The sequence below is a fragment of the Lissotriton helveticus genome, chromosome 10 (assembly GCF_964261635.1).
Source record: "Lissotriton helveticus chromosome 10, aLisHel1.1, whole genome shotgun sequence".
NCBI classification, from domain to species: domain Eukaryota; kingdom Metazoa; phylum Chordata; class Amphibia; order Caudata; family Salamandridae; genus Lissotriton; species Lissotriton helveticus.
In genome coordinates this window covers 41,799,400-41,826,976 of record NC_136071.1, presented here as the reverse complement: position 1 = coordinate 41,826,976, position 27,577 = coordinate 41,799,400, and the positions used below count along the sequence as shown (strand labels likewise).

At 43.8% G+C, this 27,577-nt stretch overlaps 1 protein-coding gene across 1 annotated transcript in view; it reads left to right on the top strand.

The window, feature by feature from the left end:
• LOC144785017 (scavenger receptor cysteine-rich type 1 protein M130-like) overlaps positions 1 to 27,577 on the top strand; it is a 196,353-nt gene that overhangs the window by 38,921 nt on the left and 129,855 nt on the right. Inside the window, exons 2-3 of the mRNA XM_078664134.1 lie at positions 15,331 to 15,660; positions 23,245 to 23,553. Of these exons, the coding sequence (XP_078520260.1) occupies positions 15,331 to 15,660; positions 23,245 to 23,553 (639 nt within the window). The remainder of the gene's footprint in view (positions 1 to 15,330; positions 15,661 to 23,244; positions 23,554 to 27,577) is intronic.

The following is a 27,577-nucleotide window of genomic DNA, read 5'->3' as shown; positions in this document are numbered from 1 at the left end:
CACAATGCACCTCTACCCAGACCCGCCATGAGTCCTATGGGGACTGACCCACTCAGAGAGCTCTCCCAATGCACCTCTATCCAGACCGGCCTTGAGTCCAACGTGGGACTGACCCATTCATAGAGCTGCCACAATGCACCTCTACCCAGACCGGCCTTGAATCCAACGTGGGACTGACTCATTCATAGAGCTCCCACAATGCACCTCTATCCAGACCGGTCATGAGTCCAACGTGGGACTGAACCATTCATAGAGCTCCCACAATGCACCTCTACCCAGACCGGCCTTGAGTCCAACGTGGGACTGACCCACTCAGAGAGCTCCCACAATGCACCTCTACCCAGACCGGCCTTGAGTCCAACGTGGGACTGACTCATTCATAGAGCTCCCACAATGCACCTCTATCCAGACCAGTCATGAGTCCAACGTGGGACTGACCCACTCAGAGAGCTCCCATAATGCACCTCTACCCAGACCGGCCTTGAGTCCAACGTGGGACTGACTCATTCATAGAGCTCCCACAATGCACCTCTATCCAGACCAGTCATGAGTCCAACGTGGGACTGAACCATTCAGAGAGCTCCCACAATGCACCTCTACCCAGACCGGCCTTGAGTCCAACGTGGGACTGACCCACTCAGAGAGCTCCCACAATGCACCTCTATCCAGACCGGCCTTGAGTCCAACGTGAGACTGACCCATTCATAGAGCTCCCACAATGCACCTCTATCCAGACCAGTCATGAGTCCAACGTGGGACTGACCCATTCAGAGAGCTCCAACAATGCACCTCTATCCAGACTGTCCTAGTGTCTAACGTGGGAGTGAAGAGGTGTGGCGCGTGGCTAGGGTGACTGACTCTGGAATCTGGGGATCACAGTTAGATCCCGGCACCCGCGGGAGATTAGCCCAGCACCATGTGACTCTGGGCAATAGCTTGCTTAATCTTCCCGAGGGCCCCCAGCGCCTAGAGACCCTTACGGGTGATTGTTCGCGCTTTACAAATGTGGATTTATTATTTTATTATTACTGACCCATTCAGAGAGCTCCCACAATGCACCTCTACCATCGCTACATTACACATTAGTATAGAGGGGCTGCAACATCACAGATGTCTCTCAATGCACCATTACATCAATTTATGTTTCACCTTGGTGGCTCTTTATTAAGACATCAAAAGACCTCTGATACTACCCTCATGCACTGATTTGTATTTTCCCAGGTCTCCGAATGCAGAGATGTAGGCAGAACTATGAAAATTCCCTTTTAGCCTTCCCTACCCCATGCACCGATATCCAGGAGAGAAATTATCCGCAGGGCTCTCACAATTCCGCTGTACTGCCCCACACCTGCAGCACTGCCCCATTGTCATGTCATGTCAAAAGTTTTTATGTAGCGCATCTTATCACCGCAAGGTCTCAAGGCGCTTGCAGCATAAAAACCAGACGGAATATCCAAAAAAGAGGGCTGTTAGCAGCTAAACAACAGAGGAACAGTTACTTGGGAAAGAGCCAGGTTTTCAAGGCTTTGCGAAATTGTTTATGCTCAGCGATGGAAAGAAGATGGGAGGGCAGTTTGTTCCAGAGAGAGGGAGCCAGGTAGGAAAAGGAGGGCTGCCCGTACCTGGAGGTACGTGCGCGAGGTTGTGTCAGTAGAGACTTATTACTGGACCTTAGAGACCTCTTAGGGGCATACCAGTTAAGTTTTTTTCTGAAGATATTGAGGCCCTTTGATATACAGAGAGTTGTGAGTTAAACACAGGATCTTAAAATGGCTTCTCTGACGAATGGGAAGCCAGTGCAGCTTTTTCAGACACAGCGATGGTGCAGTTCTAGGGGGCACATCCAAAACTAGTCTGGCCGCCGCGTTCTGCAGGGTTTGCAGCTTTACCAGTAGATCCTCGTTTGAGCCAAAGTACATGGCATTACCATAATCAAGATGGCTAACGGTGAGGCCCTGGACCAGAGGTTTTCTGGCTTCAATGGGAAGCCATCTAAATATCTTCCTGAGGCTGCACATTATACCATAACAAACAAATTATTACCTAAGAAATTCACCGGCTCTCACAATACATTCTTGCAGTAACCTGCACCGCTGTCTGAGTACTGAGCTTTTCATACGGCTCTCCCATTGCAGAAAGTTCATCAAATGCATATCTATCACGACCTGCCTCGTGCGTCACTTTCCTACTAGTAGGAACATTTGTAGAGATTTGAGAATGATGTCTACGCTGATCTGCACCTAGGACGCTGTCTCAGTGGTGAATACCTAAAAAAATGTTGTGGAAAAAATATTGACGAAACAAGACTATCCTTTCAAAAATAACTAATACATTTGGTGGGGCAGAATACTGAAGGTAATATTTTTTTAATATTAATATTTAATTTTAATGTCATATTTAATTTTTTTAAGTATGTAGTATTGTTTTTTTTCAAATATTGCTGTATATAATATAATATATTTTTGTTTAAAATAGTTGTAATCAATATTGCTTTTTAATTAATTTAATTTAGATTAGTTATATTATTTCACTGTATTTGTGTTATGATAATAATTGTTTTGTATGTCTTTTCCATAGTCCGTAATTTTAATGTATAATGAAAATTTTGTTTCGATTTAATTAGTGATTTTTAATTTAGCAGCTGGTTTGATTTGCAAATGATTAGGGTGGGAAGATGTTTTGTATTTATTATTAATGTTTATATTTATTGCCCAATTGATTGATAATTATGTAAATTATTTAAGTAATTGTTACTTTAGCCTAGATTGTGGTTTTTAATGTGCATTTCGTTTTTTTTTATAATTAATGAGTAATTTTTAATTCAGTAGCTAGTTATTGGGTTTGTAGGGGATTATGATGGGAAGTTATTTAAAATATAAATTATTGTTTTTTATTTTTAAATAATATTTATATAATTAAATAATTGGTAATTAATTAGGTACATTGATAAACTAATGAATTGTTATTTAAAATATTTTAGTATAGTTTGATTTTTAATGTATATATATATTTTTTTAATTCCGTAATTTGTATGATAGCGGGTTGTTGGGTTTGTAGGGGATTAGGGTGGAGAGTTATTGAAAATATTAATTATGGTTTTCCTTTTCAATGTTTTTATGTTAAAATATTATTGGTAATTAGTTATGTAATACATTTAATGGACGAATTGTTTGTTAATTATTTGTCGTTTTTAAATTAATAATTAATTTGTTCATCAATGTATTTAATACAATTTTGCAAAAAGAGTTATATTTATTATTTGTTTTTATAATATTTGACTCATTTCATTAATGTAATATTGATAATATTCTATTTATAACATTTTAAATAAAATAATTGTTTGTTAGTGAGCTTTTTGACCAATGTTTGGAAGTGTATTTATTTAAAATATTTATAATTTGTTTTATGTTTAATAGATGAATTTTGTTTTATTGAACATTTTTAATACATTTAACTGCTTTTTATCTACAATGTATATATTTTTTTATTTTAAACATACTTCAATATTTTTATTTTGTTATGTATTTAATTAAAAAAAAAAAACTTTAGGAACTGGAATAGCAAATCTAACCCCACCAAAGTCCAAACACTTTCCCTATGCTTACGGTCTACAAACAGGTGAACAATTGTTTCCCACCCAACCCAACATTGATCACTCTTGCCCCACTCCCTTTCCTTTGCCTCTGTGGTGTCTTGCATTGCATAATAGGTCAATGGTAAAAAAAAATGTGCGAGGTTAGGGTATTGGTGTAGCCATTCGGGCAGAACTTGACCAACATGGTCGGGAGCACCCAGTGTCTGTGATCCGTCTCATCTCCCAATCGGCCTTCTGGGTAGAATGGGCAGATCATGGATCCTGCCAATCAGATTTCGGGTTCCTGGGGCCAGCAGGTGGGGGGAGCATTCAAGGTGAAGAGGCAATGTCCTTCTCGTTCCCTGCAGTAGCGGCCCGTGGTGGGAGTGCTGCTGTGTGCTGACGTGGGGCGCGGGGGGGGGGGTAGTAAGCGACGGATTATGGCTGATTGGAGGTAAGTAAACATATAAATAAATTAAATGAATTTTGTTGCGCACACTGCATCACCAAATGCTCTAACCCTTTCCCTAGTGTTGTTTATCGTTGGATTTTTATTATTATTTTTTTTTTCATTAAGTATTTAAAATTAGAAAGAAAATTTTTATTATTTTATTTAAGTCCTCTTTTTATTGTTTTTGTGCTTTATTGTTTTAAATAAAGTTTAATGTATGTTTGGTTAAAGTTAATAATTAAACCCATTTATTTTAAATTATATTAATATTTTGTAATATTAAATAAACTAATTATAACGCTATACGTAATTATATTTTGATAGGCTCACCTTTTTTTTAGGATGCTCTGTTCCTCAATATCTTTGGCATGACATTTTGGTAGTTAGGGGCTTATTAAAATGTCGTTCAGAGTTTCCTCCGACTGACACTGTCTTGGTCTCAGGACCGATCGACCTCCTGTCGGCGGTTCAGACCGCATGATTACAATGCGACCGAACACAGTTCGGTCGGATGCTCACATTTCTCTATGGGAGCTTGTGTTGCGGCCATAAAACTGTCCGTAATATAGGTTCCCATAAAGGAATGGGGGGAGGTAAAACCCTACACCCTGTGGCAGGCTCCACATGGTGCCTGCCACACAGTGCAAGGATTTGCAAGGGGGTCCCTTAGGCACCTCCTCGGGCAACAACTGTATGCCGCGGAAGTAGGGGGGCCCTGCTTGGGGCCCCCAAAGTTGCTTTTTGACATCCTTTCCATGTCGGAAAGGCCGGCACGGAAAGGCTGTGAGAAACCAACATCGTAATACCGACAGCAGAAATGCCAACCCAGGGGATTATGGTGCGGGTCAGACCGGCCGTAAGACTCCAAGAGCCGGTCGGAACGCATCAGAATCACTGTCTGGTTCACGCTCCGACCACCCACATCATAATTCAGTGGTCAGGCCTCAAACCGACTGTGTGGTTCGGAAACCCTCCTAAAGCAGTCAGAAAGCTTCCGACTAGCGGTCGGAGGCTTTCCAATCAACATCGTAATCAGACCCAAAGTATGTAAACTTAATATATATTTGTTGACAATATTTTTGACACCACAATTTTGTGTCATCATATTGTTATAATAAAACCGACCATGTACTTAGACTACAGAGCTCCCATAATGCCCATTTCTGCTTACATGCACCAGTTACTTCTGTCAAGACCCGTCATGCATGGATGTCTGCTAAAAATAGGTGTATATCACATTTGCCCTATTTAACCTGTTTACCGCGGCGAACATTCCGCCGTGGTGCGGGCGTTATGAAGGGTGGGCGGGGCTGTGTCGACCAACGGTCGTGCGCAGCACCAGGGAAGGAGTGCTCCAGTTGGCCGTTGGCGGACAGGAGCATGGAACGGGTTAAATTATATTCCCATTTACTGAGTGTGGGACCTGGGCATCTGTAATCTGACACCAGAGCCCAGGCCACTTCTTGCCTCGAAATTATCTGTGCCATCCTGATCACTGCTGCATTAGGGCTTCTATAAGCAGATGCCTCACGGCTCTAGCAAAAATGTTGCAAGGAGGCGCTAAATTGCTACAAATGTCCTTATTGCTGTGGGGAAGGAACACCCAAATAGCAAAATGTCATTTTGTGTGGGGCTCTAAATACACATCCAGTGGTGTTGCTGCAATGGATTCGGTGGTATTAGGGCCAGAACTGCCCACTTCAGAACAGAGAAACCAGGTTTGAGTCTCTGTGTTGGCTCAGCACCCTGTGATTCTGGGCAAATCACTTGGCACCTCATTCTGGCCGTCCTTGCGTACTCTCGGTGACAGTCCAACCACCACCACCACTGCAGGTCCGCCTGCAGTATTTCAAGTGGGGCAATTGGACCGCCACAGGACCACCCCCACCGCCGGGATCCAGGATCCCGCAGCGGTGGCGCAGCGGTAATGGCCAGGAATGTAAATGTGAATGTAGCAGTACTTTTATAGTGCTCGAATCGACCCCCGAAGGGGTATCTCAGGCGCTTGTACGCCTACCGCTGTGGAACCCTTCCTGGCTTTTCAATGCGAGGTGTCCACTCCTGGGCACCCCAAGGTGAAGCCAGGCATCCTAGCGTTGTGGGGGCCGTTGTGGAGATTAAGCAAGCTATTGCCCAGAGTTGCAGAGTGGGACCCATGATTAGAATAGGCACCGAGGCGAGAAATATCTGGTCCGAGGAAATTGAGCTCAAGACCCTGCCGAGGCGGGAATTGAACCCTGGTCCCGGGCTAGACCTCTGCATCAGGGTCTGCCACTCTAACCATTGAGCCACACCACCCCACACTTCCCCATAGGCTGGTGGTGCCGTTACGGCACCGCCGAGCATATTTCAAGTTGCATTTCCACTGTCCATTTCATGGTGGGGAGCCTGCCATGAAAAGGGTGGCAGAGATGCAACTCTGCCACTTCTGGGCCTAGGGGTGAATACGGATGGACACATGTTATATGCCACCCTGTCAGGAACGTGCTGCAGGGACTGTCACGGTGGCAGTCAGTTGTTTAGGCTCTCCTATGAGCCTAACACGGCCGCCGCTGTGAGACCGCTGCAGCACCGCCTGCCCGTTCACCCTGGATTGAACCCAGAATCCAGCGGGCGGGCGCACCATGGGGTTGCAGTCCTCCTGCCAGCGCAGCAGTGGCGGTGCTACAGGAGGACCGCCAAACTCGTAATAAGGCCCTTAATCAACCCTGCCTAAAAAAAAATTAACCTTGTGTAATGTAACTGCTGCTCATATAAAGTGTTCCAATACCTTTGGGTCGCGTTCACACTATATAAAAACTGCAAAATAAAAAAAAAGGTCCACCCAACTACAAACCCCCAGCCGGCACCTGGATAGAAATTGTCATGAAATTGCCTAAATGATTGCAAGGATGATAAATCCATCGATAAATTATACGGCGCCAGGAAACCACGCCTCTTCGAGAGTACAAGCATTATGAAAAGCAGATGTTTTTTCTACCTTGAACATAGCCTGTGAATAAGTCGGCTGCCTAGGACTGGGAAGCCCACGGTGGCAGCGGTGGTGGATTCCATTGGCACTAGTTGTGAAGGTTGTATGACATTACAACGTGGGCTTTTACCCCACGTGCCATTACGACGCTGTTTTTACAACGCAAGTCGTTACAACGACTTGTGCTGTAAGCACTGGATAGTGGAATAGTTTAATTTTCTATTCCAATTCCATCCCACGTTACAGTAGGGAAGGTGTTGGAATAGAAAATTAAATTATTGCTTTTCCAACAGCGCCCTCCAGGGCAAGTCGTCGAAATGACTTGCGTTGTAAAAGCAGCTTCGTAATGGCAGCGCGTGGTAATGCCCGCGTTTTGATGGCTGCTCACCGTTGTGAATTGAGGCATGACTAGATCAGCAGATTTTTACCTGAACCTGGCTCCAAGATAGTGCACTATTGTTAAGGTACAGTCAGTGCTTGATTTGTAAAACAGATACGTGCCAGGGATCTCGTCAGGAGGCCACTGCAGCTTGCACCACGGATTGCCCCTCCCAGCGCTGCCAGTGGCAGTACCAACACAATTACTAACCATCACACTCCTAGAAGTGTGTCAATTCAGCCTATTCCAGGCCCCCAAAGCTATAAGAATGGCTTGGGCGGCAGCCAATAGTCATTTTTATTGTATATTTAATAAAAAAACAACTGCTGTTGTGCTCATCTTTAAATTATACAGACAGCGCCACCATGTGGCAGACTGTTACAAGCGCAGTGTTGACAATTAAGTGCCGGTGCCGAGCACCGGAAACCACCAGTTCAAATTAAGCACTGGGTACAGTCACTTGCACCCTACCCATTTTTTTGTGATTATCCATCCATATTTTTGTTAACTTATATGCAGATAGAACATGTTGTTTCAAGAGATGTTGAGTTAAGTAATACATGAATAAACGATTTTAAATATGGCAAAATGGCTCAATGAGCTATGTTCGTATGCTGACGTCTGTGTGTGACCTGCAGGTCACGAGTTTGCATCAGCCACCCCTTATCCTTCTGAGGTCAATAAATTGAGTACCATTACATTTGATCTAAGCAACAGCTTTTTTAAATAGTAACTCCTATCATTTACAGCATTTAGGAACAGCTTAACTGGTCATAGTAAGTGCGAGATAAAAAGAAAAAAATAGAACTACATACAGTTTTGTAAAAGTGACGCAGTGAAAGCTACAAGATTTCACTGCATCACTTCTAGAACGCCACTGCGTCAAAACCTTACGCCTGCTTGATGCAGGCGTAAGGAGTGACACAGTGTAGTGGGAATAGGCCGCAAAATGCATTGCTGGAGTTGGGTCGTGCTTGCGACATGACTCCAGCAATGCGTGACTTTTCCCTCAACAGACGTGTCAGAATTTCTGACGCATCTGTCCATCCTTGCGCCATGGTGTGCCGTATTGTAAATACGGCGCATCCATTGTGGCGCAATCGTTTCTCAGGGTGGCGCAGGGAAAGAAACGCATCTCTACAGATGCATCACTTTCTTGTAAATCTGCCCGCATGGTCTTTTCTGTTGCATACTATCAAAAGGCTTTGGTCCAGATTTTGCTAGCGGCTGAACTGTGTTTTTTCCAATTCTATACATTTTGTATCGCCCTATAAACAAGATTTAAACTCAGAAAGCTAGCATTGGTTGAAGGTGTCACATATGACACAGGGCTAAGTGGCAGCTGTATTCAGTAACTCTGTGAAATGTATCATCCACACATCCGTAAACGCAGAAGTAAACTTCAACGCCAAACACACTTACACCCCAAGAAAGGACGAATGCAGCTCATTTTTAATCTTAAACATGTATGGTTTGACAATTGAGACAGCTACAGAACTTCTACAGAACGCTGATCATATATATATATTGCAACTGAGAAGCAACGCTGTAAATACAAAACTGCAAATGTATTGATTTCATGCACTACTATGCTGCACCTGCCCGTACTTTCTAGAATCTCAACAAGTATTTAACATACAAATTGCAAAATAGCAGACAGTGGACTACCCTTCTTGCACTTCTATACCACAAACCCAGACACCAACCGTCCTGTGATGTCACTGTGTTCCAGATCCTAAAGCAATGCTCGAATGGTGTGCGCAGGAATGCAAGAAATGTCGAGGAATTTGCTCTGAAGTTATCCAAAAATTCTTTATTGATCAAATTTCATAAACGGTTCACAGAAAAAATAAGAAATTCAGCCAACGCGTTTCGTTCTCAAAGAGAACTTCATCAAGGCTTCTCAGGGTAATACCCCTCTTGAAGGAGAGAACAAACAAGTTCTGATGTGCTGTAAGTGGGAAACATCCTTTACCACGCACCTTTTACCTCGCAGTGCCTTTACAACGCAGGTTTTACAACGAAAACCATTACAACGCATTGCAATGGGGGGGCGCTCTAGGATAGGGAATAGTTTTAATTTACTATCCAACACCTTACCTACTATCCACAGGGACTGGAGTTGGAATAGTAAATTAAACTATTCACTATCCAGCACCCCCCAAAGCAATGCGTTGTAATGGCTTGCGTTGTAAAACTTGCGTGGTAACAGCATGCGTGGTAAAAGCATGCGTTGTAACAACGTACATCCGCTGTAAGTACAGCTGTATCATATACAACGAACAGGAACCGATTGAACAATGATATTTTCTTAAAAGCAGTGAGTTTCAAAACTGTAATCTCGTTCCCGAGGTTCACAAGGAAATCCACAAGGTTCCTTCCAACAGCAAAGCTGTAATCATTCTAAATCCGACAAGTTAAATGTGTAATGGTCACGGTTCAAGCGCCTTTAAAACGACATCAAACAGAAACGCCTTCTAAGTAAGAGGCAGCCAAACGGGGGATCCTTATAGATGTACAGGAAATCTGATAATAAGTACCGCAGAACCAGTTATCGTCCTAGAAACTCAAGGTAGTACTTCTGAAGCAGGGCACGAGTCGGGGTACCACGCGGGTGGACGGCATCCCCCCACTTATTTTCGAGGGTTTTCCAGGGTGGACGCCGTCCACCCTGCTCAATCAAAACGCCGTCCACCATTTTCAATCAAAACCGCGTCCACCCTTACAAAATAGGAGCGCGCGGGTGGATGGCTGAAATCGGAAGTTTCACGGACTGCCGCAGGACACCACTCCGGTCACCACGCCCCTTCACCTACCAGGTTCGCCGTTGCCAGGATACCCAATAGACGCCGAGATCTTCAACCAATGGATGGACGCCGTCCCCCCTGCGCAAAAGCGCTACACCAACTATTAAATACATACCTATTTTAACAGTTTTTTCCCCTTTTCGTGACGTCACTTCCGGCCGTGCCGTCACTTCACGTATTTGAGCGTCCCCCCACTTCTAGGTTTTGCCTTTCGTGACGTCACTTTCGGTCGTGACGTCACTTCCTGTCTGTGAGCGTCCCCCCACTTCTTTATTTAGGACTTGTGCCCTGTTCTGAAGTAAAGAGAGGGACCTAACCCAAGACCACGATCCGGCCTGAAAAGTCACAAGACAGCGTCAAGTTTGCCGAAGAAAGAGCAAATTCCTGGACATTTCTTGCATTCCTGCGCACACCATTCGAGCATTAACCTACAAATTGATCTGTTAAGAGTTCAAACGTCCTCTTGAATTAGGCTTGTGCAACAGAAACACTAAATACATTTAAAACTGCTATATTTGCATGAACGTCTCCCTGTCGGGAGGCAAGCTTGCGCGTCTGACGCCACGTGACTAACTTTACTCCTGTAGAAGAAGACCCTTACAGGGCACCGTCCTGCTGTTTGCTTATTTAATGAAAGTAGAAGCTGCGACAGGCTGTCAGGAGTGAAGGAAGCACACTGCGCGCGACCTTGAGACTTCCATGTAGCAAAAGTACTGAAAAGAACCACTAGAGGGCAATGCAGACTCATAAGAGAATAGTTGATACTTGCAATAACTGCAACAGTTTGCGCTTATTTATTTAGGGCGGTAGGCCTGGGAAAGCTTCAGCCTCCTGTCAGGCAGAGCTCCTGTCTGTCTGGTGCCGCTAACAGTATCCGAAATATGTGTCAGAAATACAGTCAACTTAAAAGTATCATGGGACAAAATATAGCAGTTAAGAAATTCGGGATTTTAGGTATATAACTTATATATTTTTTAAATATCATGTATAATAGAATTTACTTTAATATAGTTGCATTTTAAAAATTAATGTAATATATGTTAGTTTTTATATTATTCGTAGGTATTTGTATTACGATAATAACTTTTCTATTTTTTAAGTGTAGCTTGTACTTTTTATTGTGTAATTTGTTTTCTTTTGCATGTAATTAGTATTTTTTATTCAGTGCAGTGTCTGGTTTGTAAGCAATTAATGCAGCAAGTTATTTCAAATATAAATTATTGTTTTTAATTATAAGTATATTTTTATATTAACTAATTCATCGGTAATTCATTTTGTAAATACTTCAATTGACATTATAATTATTTTAGTATAATTTGTCTTTTTTAATGTATGTTTTCTTCTACATGTAAATAGTAATTTTTAGTTTAGTAGTGAGTTGTTTGGCTTGTAGGAGATTAGTGTGGGTAATTATACAACATATAAATTATTGTTTTTTAAAATAAATGTTTATGAAAATTAAGTAAATAATTGATAATTAATTATGAAAATTATTGGATATATTATTCTAAAAATTTCTGAATACTTTGTCATTTTTAATGTGTAACTTAAATATTTCAAAATGTAATAAATATATTTTAATTTAGTAGTGGGGTCTTGGGTTTATAGGGTATTATGATGGGAAGTTATTGAAATAGCAAATTATTATTTTTAAGTGATTGTTTTTTATGTGTATTATAAAATTAGTTATTCATTATATAAATTATTTATTTATTTGTTATATCAATTATGAGTTATTTGTAACTGGTAATTCGATGATCACTGTATTTAATAAGAACATTTTAAAAAAGTGTTTTAAATTTATTATTTGTTTTAATTCGATTTGTTTTATTTAACAGTTAATTTAATAATAGAAATGTTTGCTGTGTTGTGTGAGTAGTATGGGGGACTGTATTTATTTTAAATATTGTTAATTTGTTTAGTAGCTTTTTAATTGATTTTGTAATATGAAAATTGTTTTTTATTTCATTTAATTTGATTTAACTTTAATTAATATGTTTCTATTTTAAAATATGTTTAAATATTTGGATTTATTTAAATGTTTTTAAAATGCTTAGGAATTTGTATTTAACCCTTCTAAAGTCCAACACTTTCCCTGTTTTGCTTAGGTTGGGTTGGGAATAGTAAATCTAACTCCTCCAAAGTCCAAAACATTCCCTACTATAGTTTATGTTGGCGTGGGAAAGTAAATCTAAGCACTCCAAAGTCAAAGACCTTCCTTGTTGTTTGTGTTTACGTTGGAGTGGGGATATTACATTTTACTCCTCCAAAGTCCAACACTTTCCCTGCTGCTGCTAAGATTAGAGTGGAAATAGTAAACCTTCCCCTTCCATGTTCAACACTTCCTCTACTTCTATTTACATTGAAGTTAAAATAGTGTGGCCCTGATTCCGTGAATCACGGTCTGATCGCAGGGCCGCTGTTTAAGGGGCAGGAGAATGCAGCCGAGCTGGCGGCATCCAGACTGCCGTGTTCTGAGTACACCACCTGACTGGCGGTGTTGTGTCAGAAGCGCCACGGCGGCGGCATGCTTTGGTTCATAGAAAGAGCCTGAAGCATATGCCGCCACCATGGCAGCGCTGCTAGCACATTGGTGCACTATGTACCATGCACCATGTCGTGCATGGAACTCGGTGCACACTCAACAGTGCAAGCAGAGGGGTGCACAACATGTGCCCCCCTGCACAACCCCTCATGGGCAAATTCACCCTGGGGCCCTGTGTGGGGCCCCTTCCCTGCCTTTCCGCTGACCTGTTCATGGCATGAACAGGTCGGCAGAAAGGTAGGTCGTGATCAGCATGGCGGTCACCGCTTTTCCCGTCGCACCCCCATTGGGATCCAGGATCCTGGCAGTGGCATCGGTATTAAGACTGGCTTGTGGCGGTCTGAGCGCCAACCTCGTAATTGGGCAGTCAGACCACCGAAGAGGCAGCGGTCGGACCCCCATAGCAAGTACGGCAGCCCTACTCCTTAGAAGGTCCTTAATCTGATCCTTCAAGTCCAGTACTTTCTCTAGTATTGTTTATTTTTGATTGCTATTACTTTATGGTTATTTTTTATATGTTATTTATTGTTGTATTATTTTGCTTGTTTTCTATTAATTTAATTCTTTGATTAAATCTGATATACGTTTTAGTTATATATGTTTATTATTAATTTTTTTTAAATGATATGTTTAAATAATATTTTACATGTATATTAATATTTAAAAGTTTATTTGTAATTATATTATTATTTTGTAGATTAATATTGCTAATATAATGTTATATATAATGTATATTTCGATATACGCACCTCTTTTTTTTCATAATATTCCATTCCACAATAATTTTGACACAATATTTGGATAGTTTACATATATAGGGCCGGATTTCGATGTTGGGTGGAATTCCTTCTGCTTGACACCGACTCGGTTCTGGGACCGTGGACATCCGGTCGGTGGTCCCGACCGCCACATTATGATTACTATATTACTATCACATTACTATACTTCACTATGGGAGCATGCATTGTGTCCGGAAACCGGCTGTATTGCATGCTCCCATAGTGAAATGGGAGGTGCGGTTCATCCCTGCACTCCATGGCAGGCACCTCAAGGTGCCTGTCACAAGGTGCAGAGATCAATGCTCCCCGGCCCCCAACCGGAGGCCGTGAACCAAAGGATGCCCTGCTTGGGGCCCCTAAACACGTTCTCTGACATGGTTTCCATGTCGGACAGGTCAACCTGGAAACCATGTCAGAGACCTTGCATTGTGATCTCAAGGGCCGAAAGGTCCACCCAGAAAGGTCCACCCCTGAGATTACTAGCTGACTTCTGAATGGCGGACAGGCACTCCGAGCCCGTCGGAAGCCAGCTGGAATGACGTTCTAGTTTCCTTTCCGACCGCCTCCATCCTAATGAGGCTGTCGGAAAGGAAACCGAGCGGGCTATTATAAGCGGCCCGTAGAGGCTCCGACCTTGGGTCAGAGTCTTTACAGGCCACATTGTAATAGGCCCCTTAGTATGTATACTCTGTGTTTTTGTTGAGAATATTTTTGACACAATATTCTTGTGTCACAATATTTTTGTAGACCATACTTTACCATACAACCATCTCTAACAACCCACATTTAGCCTCTTCTTCTCTATTCCAGATTGTTTGGATTTAAGTTGAGCTATGATGTTTTATGAGAATCACAAACCTGATTTGTTTCTGGAAATGTAAGGAAAGTTTACAAACAGGTATTTTTAAAGATATTGTTTACATGTGAGGGTTCTTGTGCACTGGTCTTAATAAAAGCAAAGCATTGGTTTAAATTATAGGTACACAATCACTTAACCTCAGTTTTCCAGTCACTGATTTTAAGTGAGCTTGAAGAGTAGTTACACATACCATCACCAAAAGTATGTTGAAACAAATACCACCAAAATAAACCATGGGTACAACAGTATTATTGTACTATCTGTGATGCATGTTAGTATTGTAGGTAGAGCGTTAGCCATCGGAACAGTGCTTTTCTAGCTATCGACCACTCTATTTGAGTCCACCTATCAAAAGGACATAATCAGCCAAAAAGTTGCAGAAAGAGCTTTAGGTCGAGGAGGCAGCCGCACAAGACCCCGCATGTACAAAGACATCACGCGCCTCGTAGATCAGCATTCCTCCTGCGTACTCATATGGACCATAGAAAAATATAGGACCCGGAGGCCCAGCCGGGCTAGCCTTTTCCCAGCCTGCTTTGGGCACTCAGACCATCCATGGTATCCACCTGTGCCCTTGTGTTAAGTCGCAAGCAGCATTCTTCTGAGGTTGTCGTAAAAGTACGATGTTTGTGACCCCTTTGCGAATGCAAAAACAGCATGAGGTATGTACAAACCCTATTTTGCAAATCGCAGTTTTATGCGACTCGCAAAAGAGTCACAATTTGTGAGGCACAATTTACTTGGTCGTACATCTGACCCAATGTCTCCAAACGAGGATTATAAAACCAGCCAACTGGGCCGGCTACCAGGATTAGCCCTGAGATTCCATTAGTCTATGATATGATCATTCGTGTATGGGATGAATGGGTGGAATGCCGAAAGAATCAGTCAGAGCACGAGGGAGCATGAGCAACGGAGAGACTGAAAGTTGATTCTATCTCACTGTAGCTTCTGTTTACTTCCAGGTGCTTCTGAGCAGAACCCAAGAGTGAGGTTGACAGGGGGGCCCAATCCCTGCTCTGGATTTCTGCAAATTCTCCATGCTGGCCAGTGGGGAAACGTCTGCGATGATGGATGGACCGAACAAAATGCTGCCGTCGTGTGCCGGGAGCTCCGGTGTGGTGGAGTGTTGAACGCAAAACCAAATACTGAATCTTTTACCAGACCAGAAGGTGAATTTTTGCTCGATGAGGTGAACTGCACCGGAGAAGAGGAGTCAGTCATGCTTTGCGGTTCAGATGGTCTTGGGAAGCATAAATGTGTCATGCTGGAAGAGGTAGCAGTCACCTGCTCAGGTAGGTTAGGAGGGACCAAAACCTGTGAAATCTGTCTGTCCCCTCTTCTAATTGGTAGATCTCCCTGCTGTCTTTTATTCTAATATGTTGACCACCTGTCTTACCTTGATGATGATCAAAAGATCACCTGTCTGGACTTTGATCTATAGACCTACTCTCTATATTCTCTCCTGATTGGTAGATCACCCCTCTATCTATGATTCTGAACTCCTGCTGATCTCCTTTTCACATAAATAGCTCTTGCTTCTGCCCTCTATCCTGATTGTCACATCTGCAGTCCCTCTTCCCTTCTAAGTGGCTGATGACCCGCCAGTCTAGGCTGCTGATTGGCAAATCCCTAGCCTAACTTCCATTATGATTGGAGATTCTTCGGGTTGTTTTCCCTCCTGACTGGCAGATCTGCAGACGGTTTTCCCTCCTGATTGGTTGAACACTATCCTACCTCAGTGATTGGAAGATCTCCAGCCCGCCTTCTTCTGGATGATAGATCCCTAGATTTCCTCTTTTCTACTTTGTAGGTCTCTTGTTTGTGCTCTCTTCAGATCGTTGGATCTCTCGCCTCTCCGGCGTTATGATTTTTACACCTCCTGTTTGTCCCGGTGTCCGCTTGGAAGATCGCCCATCCATCCTGCCTTGTAATGGGGGGATCTCTTGATTCACATCTCCACGCCTCCTGTCTGTCTTGTAATCTAATCATCCAGTCTCAGGTTTTGATGTCTCTATTCAGATTTGATAAGCTCCTGTTGGCAGAGTATTCTTACATTTAGTTAATTCATACATGTTGTTTCACACTTTATTGTGTCAAGGAAAAGGGAAACAGTGGTTATAACGCTGTTGTTACCACCTAGGTAGGTAACAAGGCGATTGTTACAACAACTGCGTTGTTATCACGCGTGGCTTTACATCGCAAGTGGTTTCTATGACTTGCACTAGGTGGCGTGCTACACCAGGGAATGTGTTGGATTTTAAATCCAACACATTCCCTGCTGTTGCGCTAACTGGAGTAGGAATAGTAATTTATACTATTCCTAAATCAAGCGCGCCACCTAGCGTAAATCGTAGAAAAGACATGCGATGTAAAGCCACACGTGGTAACAACGCGGTCGTTGTAACAACCGCATTCTTACCTAATCCGTGGTAACACCACGCATTGTATCGTCATACATTCAAAGGAAAATATTCATAGATACATAAGAACAATCTGGTACAAATGCACTTGATTCCCTCAAAACATAGACAATGTTTTGTTCCCCAGGTAACAACGTTGCAGATATCTCTCATCTGATACCAATTGATATTGCTTTGCATTGATGCAATATTTACAATTGCTACTTTTTTTTAATTAACTTTTTCATTCCGCAGACCGTAAGCGACCTACCAAGGGAGAACAGCGTTTACCACGCAACTTGTACCACGCAGTACCTCTACCACACAACTTTTACAACGCAAGTCGTTACAACGACTTGCGCTGGGGGGCGCTGTAGGATGGGGAATAGTTTAATTTACTATCCAAAACCTTCCCTACTATCCACGGGGACTGAAGTTGGAATAGTAAATTAAACTATTCACTATCCAGCGCCTCCCAACGCAAGTCATTGTAACGACTTGCGTTGTAAAACCTGCGTGGTAAAGGCATGCGTTGTAAATGCATGCGTAGTAACGACATACATCCCCTACCAAGATCAGAGTGTGATTGAACCCTTTATATCCATCGTAAAAAAACACTGCTTTCCTTCTCTACCCTCATTTAAGTGCAGACTCTTTTAGCACACACTGAGGCATCAGGCTTTCTCTCATTAAGTGCCTGAATCTGATCCACAAGTCTTTTTTACTGGACTAGGTGTGTCTTACTCTGAAAAATACCACTTATGTCTTCCCTCAGGCACACATACCTGAAAAATCTTGGGAAGTCTGGTTCAAAGTTGAGAGTAAGAAACTAAGGGCCAGATTACGAGCCTGGCGGTCCTCAGACCGCCAGACTCGTGGTGGCGGGCGGTGGTGGATCCAGTCACTGGCGTATCTGCGGTCCGACCGCCCGATTACGACTCGAGCCATCGGAGCGCACTAGGACGGCCGGCGTAGGCGTGGCAGTCAGAGGCTGAAAAAATGCTTGGCGGGACTGCGACAGTTCCGCCAAGCATATTACGAGTTTCCTCTCAGCCAGTCTTTTAAAGCCTGGTGGAAGGGAAACCTCCCTGTACCGCAGACATATGTGGATGCACACAGGGGGGCATAACATGTTGCACATAGGTTCCTGCACGGTATGGACTTATGAGTCCATGCCATGCAGGAATCTTCTGATGCATTCGCTTCGCGTGCCTTTTTAGAAGGCACTGCCGCCTTTTAAAGTGCACCGCAGGGGTAACCGCTACGCTGCCCGCCAGACTACATACAAGGAATAATCTGGTGGGCGGGCAGTGCAAGCTTCGATGGAGCGATGGCGCAGCATTTACACCGTTGCGCCACCGCTTCGCCAAAATCTTGTAATAGGGCCTACGCTGCACTACCGCTCTGCCGAAGCTCGCGACTTGAAAGACTAGGTCTGAGTAAAAGCTGATGCCTTGAGTAGCCTACTGATGAATCACTAAACGTTTCTGCTTATACTGGGCACCAAAATAATAATAATAATAATAATAAAGAAGTTTATAGAGCGCTATGGCTGCACCATCCCGGCGTGTCCCCGCGCTGTAGAACTGTGGAGCCAAAAAAAGACATAAGAGCTAACCAGCAGCAGATACCAGAACCCTTCTAGCATGTAAACAAGTGAGTTTTTAACCCCTTGACCGCGGCGAAAATTCCGCCGCGGTGCGGGTGATTTATGGCGTGGGCGTGGTTCGGACGGCCCCCGGCCGTCGTCCGCACACGCCCACCGTGACGTCGGCCGGCCACCGGCCGTCCGACGCATGGAAGGGGTTAACAGACAGCGAAACTTCCTTTCTGTTTGCTCAAGACGCAGGTTAGGTGGAAGTTTATTCCGATTTATGGCAGCAATCACTCTAAAAGAGCGACCTCCCATTTTTGCCCTCTTAAATCGATGGGTCACCAAAGTGCCCATTCCACAGGACCGAAGTGCTCGCACTGGCTCATATCTGGTGATCAGGTCAGCCAGATACGGGGGAGCCTTCTGCCACAAGATTCGATGACAAGTCAAGAGGGCTTTAAACAGTATTATTTTTTTAACAGGCAGCCAGTGGAGGGCCGCCAGAGCTGCACTGGATGCCGCTCTTCTGGGGAGCCTGAGCACAAGCCGCGCTGCCGCATTTTGTAGTACCTGAAGCCGCCCTATGCTTTTACAGGATGCTCCCAGAAAGAGGACATTCCCGTAATCAACCCGGGATGTGATCAAGGCCTGGGTCATCGTGCGTCTTGCCTCCAGGGGGAGCAGATCCAGGGTTTTATTTAAGATCTTGAGTACCCTGAAACACTTTCCGACCACCCGCCTAATATGCGACTCATAGGACAGTGTAGGGTCTACCCAGATCCCTAGATTCTTGGCTTCCACCCCTACTCTGAGCAACCCCATAGCTGCAGCCTGACATGACCATCTCCCAGGGTCCCGTAGGTACCCATAGGTACTGCAGCCCAAGCGTGTGTGCTGCTAGTCACCACCGGCATGTATGAGTGCAGGTCTTGAAGGCGCGAGTCTTGCAGATCGCTTGTTTGTAGAGCAAGCCTTGCTAACAGGCTACTATCAGAATTGTCCTCCTCTTGGCTGCACCATGGCCCTTGGAGTCTGATATTTATTTACATCTCCAGAAATCTTCCTGTTCTGATGGGTTGATCTGTTTGTTTCCTATTTTGAATGAAGTATCTCGCGCCTCCCCTCTCTCCTGAATGCTGCACCTCCTTCTCCTCTCCCTCATCTTCCATTATGGTAGGTAGATCTCCTGTCTGTCACTTCATCTGTTTACTTTATTTCTTGCTGTCCTTGTTTATGGTTGGCAGGTTCTCTCTCCAGCCTTTCCTCTGATTGCACAATCTCCTGTGCACTTTCTGCATGTTCTGGTCTCATCTGAAGGTCTAATTCTCTACTCTCTTCTGGTTATTAAATAAACTGTTGTAATTGGTAAATCTACCAAACACAAATGACAACAAGTAGACTATTTAACATATCACGAGATTTTATACAAGAGTGCTGCCAATAAGTCGATACATTGGGGCCGATTCACAGAACTAACTTAAGACAAAATCCTAAACTTACTACTTTTGGTATTCACAGAACTTAGGATTTTGTCTTAAGTTTGTCTTAAGACAGACTTAAGACAAAATCCTAACTTAAGTCTGTCTTAAGTCTGTCTTAAGACAAACTTAAGACAAAATCCTAACTTCTGTGAATACCAAAAGTAGTAAGTTTAGGATTTTGTCTTAAGTTAGTTCTGTGAATCGGGCCCAAGGTACCTTGATCCTTAAGACCAGTAGTAGATATACTGACTTTTTTTGGGATGGCCCAGCAGCTTCCATTTCCTTCCAAGCCACTCCACATTCTAAACGGTTCTTTTGGGCACCTCAGTTGCTCTCTTGCCCCCCCCCCCATCCAGTGGCCAGTCCCCATCCACACACCCCCATTCCACTGCTGCTCTCACACCCCTCATTTAATTTTTTTTAAATTACATTTCTCGGTGGGCCGTGCAGCTTCCATTTGCTTCTGAACCTGCCTGCTACCTTAAAAGTGATTTCACTCAATACATTTATTTTACTGATGTAAATGGTGTCCATCATCTTAAATCTAGAAATAAAAGTAAAATTTGCACCCTCATCATTCCACAGGTGGAAATGCATACATCATCATGCATGCGCGTACCTATAGAATGATGCGACTGGCAGCCGAAGTCATGCCATCGGTTTTTCTGTGTTTTCTTTTTTGGCTGACATTTCATAGCATCAGCAAAAAATCATTGGAAAAGATGATACATCAACAAAGCAAGGCCATATGGCTTTGCCAATGCTTGTTATCCTGTTTTGATTACTAGATCTTGTTTTTGTCTTTGGATCCATAGATATCCTGCCTGCCCCTCATTTTGCTTGGTAGACATCAACTAGGCAAGGCCATATGGCTTTGCCAATGCTTGTTATCCTGTTTTGATTACTAGATCTTGGTTTTGTCTTTGGTTCCATAGATTTCCTGTCCGCCCCAGTCTATCTTTTTTGTTCTTGTTAGATCTCCTGCCGCATTCTATTTAGACCACCAGATCTCCTAGCTGACATCCATTACAAACAGAAATGATGTTCTCTCTACTCTGTAATGACCGCATTGGTCGCTACAAAGACCACAATCCCAATACAGGGCGGAAGCGCATTAGTCCCAGTAGAACCCACACAAACATTGCCCCCGGGGTTCCTGGAGCGGAAATGACGCAAAGCATAACCATGAAAAGCTACCCTAAAGACCCTAGTCCATTGTCCAATAGACTAATAGAGGTTGTCTATTAATAACTCATTTTACTACATACCTTATCATACTGGAGTTCTCAAAAGTTGCTATTTGTTTTTATTAGATGTTCTTTTAATGTATCAGCTTGTCGTTTATGTTTATCTATCATATGTACAGCGCTCTGATACGGATGTATGACATTACAACGCATGCTTTTACCACGCATGCTGTTACAACGCAGTTTTTACAACGCATGCTGTGACAAAGCATAGCGCTTTGGGGTGCTGGATAGTGAATAGTTTAATTTACTATTCCAACTCCAGTCCCTGTGGATAGTAGGGAAGGTGTTGGATAGTAAATTAAATCTATTCCCTATCCTAGAGCGCCCCCCAGCGCAATGCGTTGGAATGGTTTTTGTTGTAAAACCTGCGTTGTAATAGCACTGCAATGTAAAAGTTTTGTTGTAAAGGATGTTTCCCTTCTGATACCCTTGGGCATTATAAAGCCCCCAAAATAAATAACTTAATAAAATAAATACCCATTGTTCAATCTAATTTTGTTCTCTATTAGAATTGTTATGTAATTGGCAGAACTCTTTTTTTATTCTCCTAGTATGCTCCATAGATTTGTCATCTGTCCTTTTTTTGCTGATTGATGCATCTCTGTTTACCTTCTGTTCTGATTTGCCAGATCTCCTTCCTGTCTGCTCCTGATTGGCACACATTCTTCCTTGCCTCTGTTTGTACTGCAGGTCTCCCGATTGCCCTTTATTTTGATAGATCCCTTATTTCTCCCTTCTTCTGAGTACCACATTCCCTATATGTTCTCTTTTCTGATTGACAGATCTTATCTCATTTCTCTCTTCCGAGTGACCAGCCTCCTATATTAATATTTGTTATTTAGTCTTAATTAATATATCTCAAAATAATATTCTAATCCGCAGATCTGCATTCATTCTTATATGATTTGTAGCTTTCATCTGCACACTGTAGTTGGATTGGTTCAAGTCTTCCATGTTGTCTCGTCTGGCTGGTCAATCTAGTGCCTGTCTTCTCTTTTGATCAGGAGGTTCTCTACCTGAGCTCTCTTCTTAAATGTAGAACTCTCATCTGAAATGTTTTCTGTTTCTAAATCTCCTATTTCCTATTTTGACCAGTTGGACTCTTCTCTATCATTGGTTTTATTTGTTGTATCTCTTTAATGTCCTTGATTTTAATGGGTATTTCAACTACCTTTCCTTAATTCTGATGAATAGATCTCTTCTTTCTATCCTTTACTCTGATTGGTAAATCGTCTGTCTATGTTATTTTCTTATCTATACATTTACTCTAGCCTCTTATTCTAATTAGTACACCTCCCATCTGTCCTTGGTTGTAACTGATTGATCTCACAGATTTCATTTATTATGATCTGCAGATCTCGGGTCTTACTCTAATCACTTTCTTATGGGTCATCCTCTTGTGGGGAAACATCCTTTACAACGAAACTTTTTCCACACAGTACCTTCAAAACGCAGGAATTACAATGCAAGTCGTTACAACGACTTGCGCTGGAGGGCGCTGTAGGATAGGGAATAGTTTAATTTACTATCCAAAGCCTTCCCTACTATCCACGGGGACTGGAGTTGGAATAGTAAATTAAACTATTCACTATCCAGCGCCCCCCAACGCAAGTCGTTGTAACGACTTGCGTTGTAAAACCTGCGTTGTAAAGGCATGCGTGGAAAAAGCATGCGTTGTAATGACATACATCCCCTCTTGTGCCTCCTGTGACATCTAGTCTGCTCTCTTCTGAATGAGCGATCACTTGTCTGTCTTGATTCTTATTATTAGATCTCCCATCTGGCTCACTTTTAATCTCCTGCCTGTCCTCCAGCTGAATTCATGTTTCAACTTATTTTTAATTTTTCTTCTGTGATTTTCAGATCTTCTGTCTTTCCTCTATGGTGATAGGCAGCAGGCCTGTCTGGCCTCTTGTGTGATTGGTAGGGAGTCTTTCCCTTTTCTATTCAGATCAACATATCTTGAACCTTTCCTGTTTTAAGGTTAGTAAAATTACTTTCTGTACTCTACTTTGATTGAATGATCTTTTGACTGTCCTTTTTTCTGACCGGTGGATCTCCTGTAACTCTCTGTTGTGATTGGTCTCTTCAGACCTTACATGATTAGCAGCTGGCAGGCTTTCTAATGGTGTGCTCTTTATCTGTTTGGCAGAGACCATCAGGCTACGGTTATCAGACGGACAGAGCCGGTGTGCAGGCAGAGTGGAAGTGTACTCAGATGGTTCCTGGGGAGGCGTGTGTGGCGACATTTGGAACGAGAAGAATGCTGAAGTCGTCTGCAGAGAGCTGAATTGTGGCAACCATGAGAGAACCCCGGAGAAGCTTCACTTTGGGAAAAGGATTGATCCGGTGAGGATGAGCTCACTGCGGTGCTCGACGAAAGAGTCCCACCTCTGGCAGTGCGCACAGAGCAGTACGCCACAGTGCAGCAGCAATAACGGAGCCCAGGTCATCTGCTCAGGTAATGGTCCATGTCTCCTCACTGCAGCCCTGTCTGAGCCAGGTTTGTGGCTCGATAGTGCTTGCAAAGCTTCTGAGGAGCAAGGGGAGGAGGAGGCGACAAGGTTGATCGATTAATGATATCATGAGCCCAGAGTGAAGATAGCATTCAGAATATAACACTGGCTGAGGTCCTGGAAGGTGAAGTCAGGGTATCACATTGATAGGGTCCTACAACTTACAGTCAGGTTGTACTACTGGCTAAGGTCCTGGAAGATGCAGTCAGGGTAACACATTGATGTGGTCTTAAATGTAGAGCCGGATTGAAACACTGCCGAGGTCCTGAAGGTACAGCCATGAGGTCGTTGACTCAGGTCCTGGATGGTACAGTCAGGAGGTCATTGGCTGAGGTCCTGGATGGTACAGTCAGGAGGTCATTGGCCGAGGTCCTGGAAGGTACAGTCAGGAGGTCATTGGCTGAGGTCCTGAAGGTACAGTCCGGAGGTCATTGGCTGAGGTCCTGAAGGTACAGCCAGAAGGTCATTGGCTGAGGTCCTGGATGGTACAGTCAGGGGGTCATTGGCCGAGGTCCTGGAATTTACAGTCAGGAGGTCATTGGCTGAGGTCCTGGAAGGTACAGTCAGGAGGTCGTTCCCTGAGGTCCTGAAGGTACAGTCTGGAGGTCATTGGCCGAGGTCCTGAAGGTAAAGCCAGGAAGTCATTGGCTGAGGTCCTGAATGGTACAGTCAGGAGGTCATTGGCTGAGGTCCTGAAGGTACAGTCAAAAGGTCATTGGCCGAGGTCCTGAAGGTACAGTCAGGAGTTCATTGGCTGAGGTCCTGAAGGTACAGTCCGGAGGTCATTGGCTGAAGGTCCTGGATGGTACAGTAGAGGTGTAACAATGATTAACAGAGCTGTAGCAGTATTCATAGATTAGGATATTGTATGGTATTAACACACTTGCCTGACCAAAGGCTTCACCATCATCATGTCAATGTCTAAACCTCACTTTGTTTGTGACAAGCTCACGCACAAGCGTAGCAACAAAACAAGATAAAAGCACAATTGAAAGGTACAGACATGGTATCACAGTAGCGGAAGGTACAGTAAGAGGATGGCATTGGCTGAGGTCCTGTATGAGACATTCTGAGTGTAGCATTGACAGCAGTCCAGGGACGTGCAGTCAAAATACAGTATTGGCTGATGTCCTCAAAGGTACTATTGGTGTATCTAATTGCCTGAGGTCAGGGAAGTTACAGATGGAGTGTACCACTGGCTATGGCCCTGCAATGATAGTGTGAAGGTAGACCACCATAAAGGCATCTAGCTAATTCTGGCGATGTTAGTCACAAAATGCTGAAATGTAGCAGGAGCTTTGCATAAGCCTAACAGTATGACCAGATATTCTAAATGTCCTTACCATGTATTGAATGCAGTTTTCCACTCATTCCACTCTCCAATTTTCACCAGGTTGTAAGTGTCCCTTAAGTCAAGCTTGGTAAATATCTTTGCAGTCTTGGCTTGGTCCAGTAATACAGAATTGAGGGCAGAGGGGGCATGCTTCTCAGGGTAATTAAATTGAGTTCTCTATAGTCAATACATAGATGGAACCCATCATTTGCTTCTGGTACAGAATGGATGGGAGATCCTGCTGGTGACATATAATGTTTTATGAAACCCTTTTCCAGGCTTTATTGCAGGTATTGGCATAATACATAATCGTTTAATGTAAAAGAATAACTCCTCCCATGCTTTATTGGGTTGTCAAAAATTAACTCAATGCGATACAAAAGGGGATGATGGACGGAGCCTTTTAGCAAATCAAACACTCACCCCCAGTCAACTGAACTGGGTTTAATCCATCACCATTCTTTAGCTCACTCAGCCACCCCAGTTCAGACATGGCCATATGCAAATCAGTCTGACCCTGTGCCTCATGGGAACAGTCCAGCCCGAACTGCCAAGCCATGTCTTCCCTGGACCGGAAACAAGCATCCTGGGACCAGTTTCGGATTCATAATCCTCATCAGCCAGGATATCTTGAATCCAGTGGCCAAGTGAGCAAGGGACTCACGTCTGAGCATACCCTGCCACACTTAGGGCGAACAAAGCGATACAAAAGGGGATGATGGACGGAGCCTTTGAGCAAATCAAACACTCACTCCCAGTCAACTGATCTGGGTTTAATCCATCACCATTCTTTAGCTCACTCAGCCACCCCAGTTCAGACATGGCCATATGCAAATCAGTCTAACCCTGTGCCTCATGGGAACAGTCCAGCCCAAACTGCCAAGCCATGTCTTCCCTGGACCGGAAAGAAGCATCCTGGGACCGGTTATGGATTCATAATCCTCATCAGCCAGGCTATCTTGAATCCAGTGGCCAAGTGAGCAAGGGACTCGCGTCTGAGCATACCCTGCCACACTTAGGGCGAACAAAGCGATACAAAAGGGGATGATGGACGGAGCCTTTGAGCAAATCAAACACTCACCCCCAGTCAACTGTTCTGGGTTTAATCCATCACCATTCTTCAGCTCACTCAGCCACCCCAGTTCAGACATGGCCATATGCAAATCAGTCTGACCCTGTGCCTCATGGGAACAGTCCAGCCCGAACTGCCAAGCCATGTCTTCCCTGGACCGGAAACAAGCATCCTGGGACCAGTTTCGGATTCATAATCCTCATCAGCCAGGCTATCTTGAATCCAGTGGCCAAGTGAGCAAGGGACTCACGTCTGAGCATACCCTGCCACACTTAGGGCGAACAAAGCGATACAAAAGGGGATGATGGACGGAGCCTTTGAGCAAATCAAACACTCACCCCCAGTCAACTGATCTGGGTTTAATCCATCACCATTCTTTAGCTCACTCAGCCACCCCAGTTCAGACATGGCCATATGCAAATCAGTCTAACCCTGTGCCTCATGGGAACAGTCCAGCCCAAACTGCCAAGCCATGTCTTCCCTGGACCGGAAACAAGCATCCTGGGACCGGTTTTGGATTCATAATCCTCATCAGCCAGGCTATCTTGAATCCAGTGGCCAAGTGAGCAAGGGACTCACGTCTGAGCATACCCTGCCACACTTAGGGCGAACAAAGCGATACAAAAGGGGATGATGGACGGAGCCTTTGAGCAAATCAAACACTCACCCCCAGTCAACTGTTCTGGGTTTAATCCATCACCATTCTTCAGCTCACTCAGCCACCCCAGTTCAGACATGGCCATATGCAAATCAGTCTGACCCTGTGCCTCATGGGAACAGTCCAGCCCGAACTGCCAAGCCATGTCTTCGCTAGACCGGAAACAAGCATCCTGGGACCGGTTTCGGATTCATAATCCTCATCAGCCAGCTATCTTGAATCCAGTGGCCAAGTGAGCAAGGGACTCACGTCTGAGCATACCCTGCCACACTTAGGGCGAACAAAGTGATACAAAAGGGGATGATGGACGGAGCCTTTGAAAAATTAACTCATTGGCATAATCATAATACCTGTAAGGCGGACGGGTAGCAGCTTCTGTTTTGACTGAAGTCTTCCAGGAGATCTTGATATGCTTGCTGTATTATATCTTAATAATTTCTTTCTGAGGCTACTGGAGGTGAATGTAATGTTTAACAACTCAAAGGCTGGCTGTGACTCCAAATGCCACCAAATAGTGCCTTTGGCAACATGAGCAATCAAACGGAATTGAAGCCAAATCTAAATTGATTAATGCATTATGCACTCTCAGCCAAGTGGTCCCCAGTACAATGTGATATACGTGAAACCGATTAAATCAAAATGAATCTGTCTTCCTGATTTAGCCATGAAAAAAGGACAGTTTTTTGGAAACATCTCCAGATAATAGTGTAGTCCAATCAGGTCCCATAATCATTGTTCGTGACATAAGAAAATGCCATCCTTTTGTGGTAGTCATAGTTGACAAAACATACAGAAGCATCTGAATCCACAAAAGCGGAAATCGACTGAGGTCCTTTGAGATGTCATAATCAAGTCTTGAAGGTGGAACTAAGCTTTTATTAGTAAATGCATTTCTGTAATTTCTTT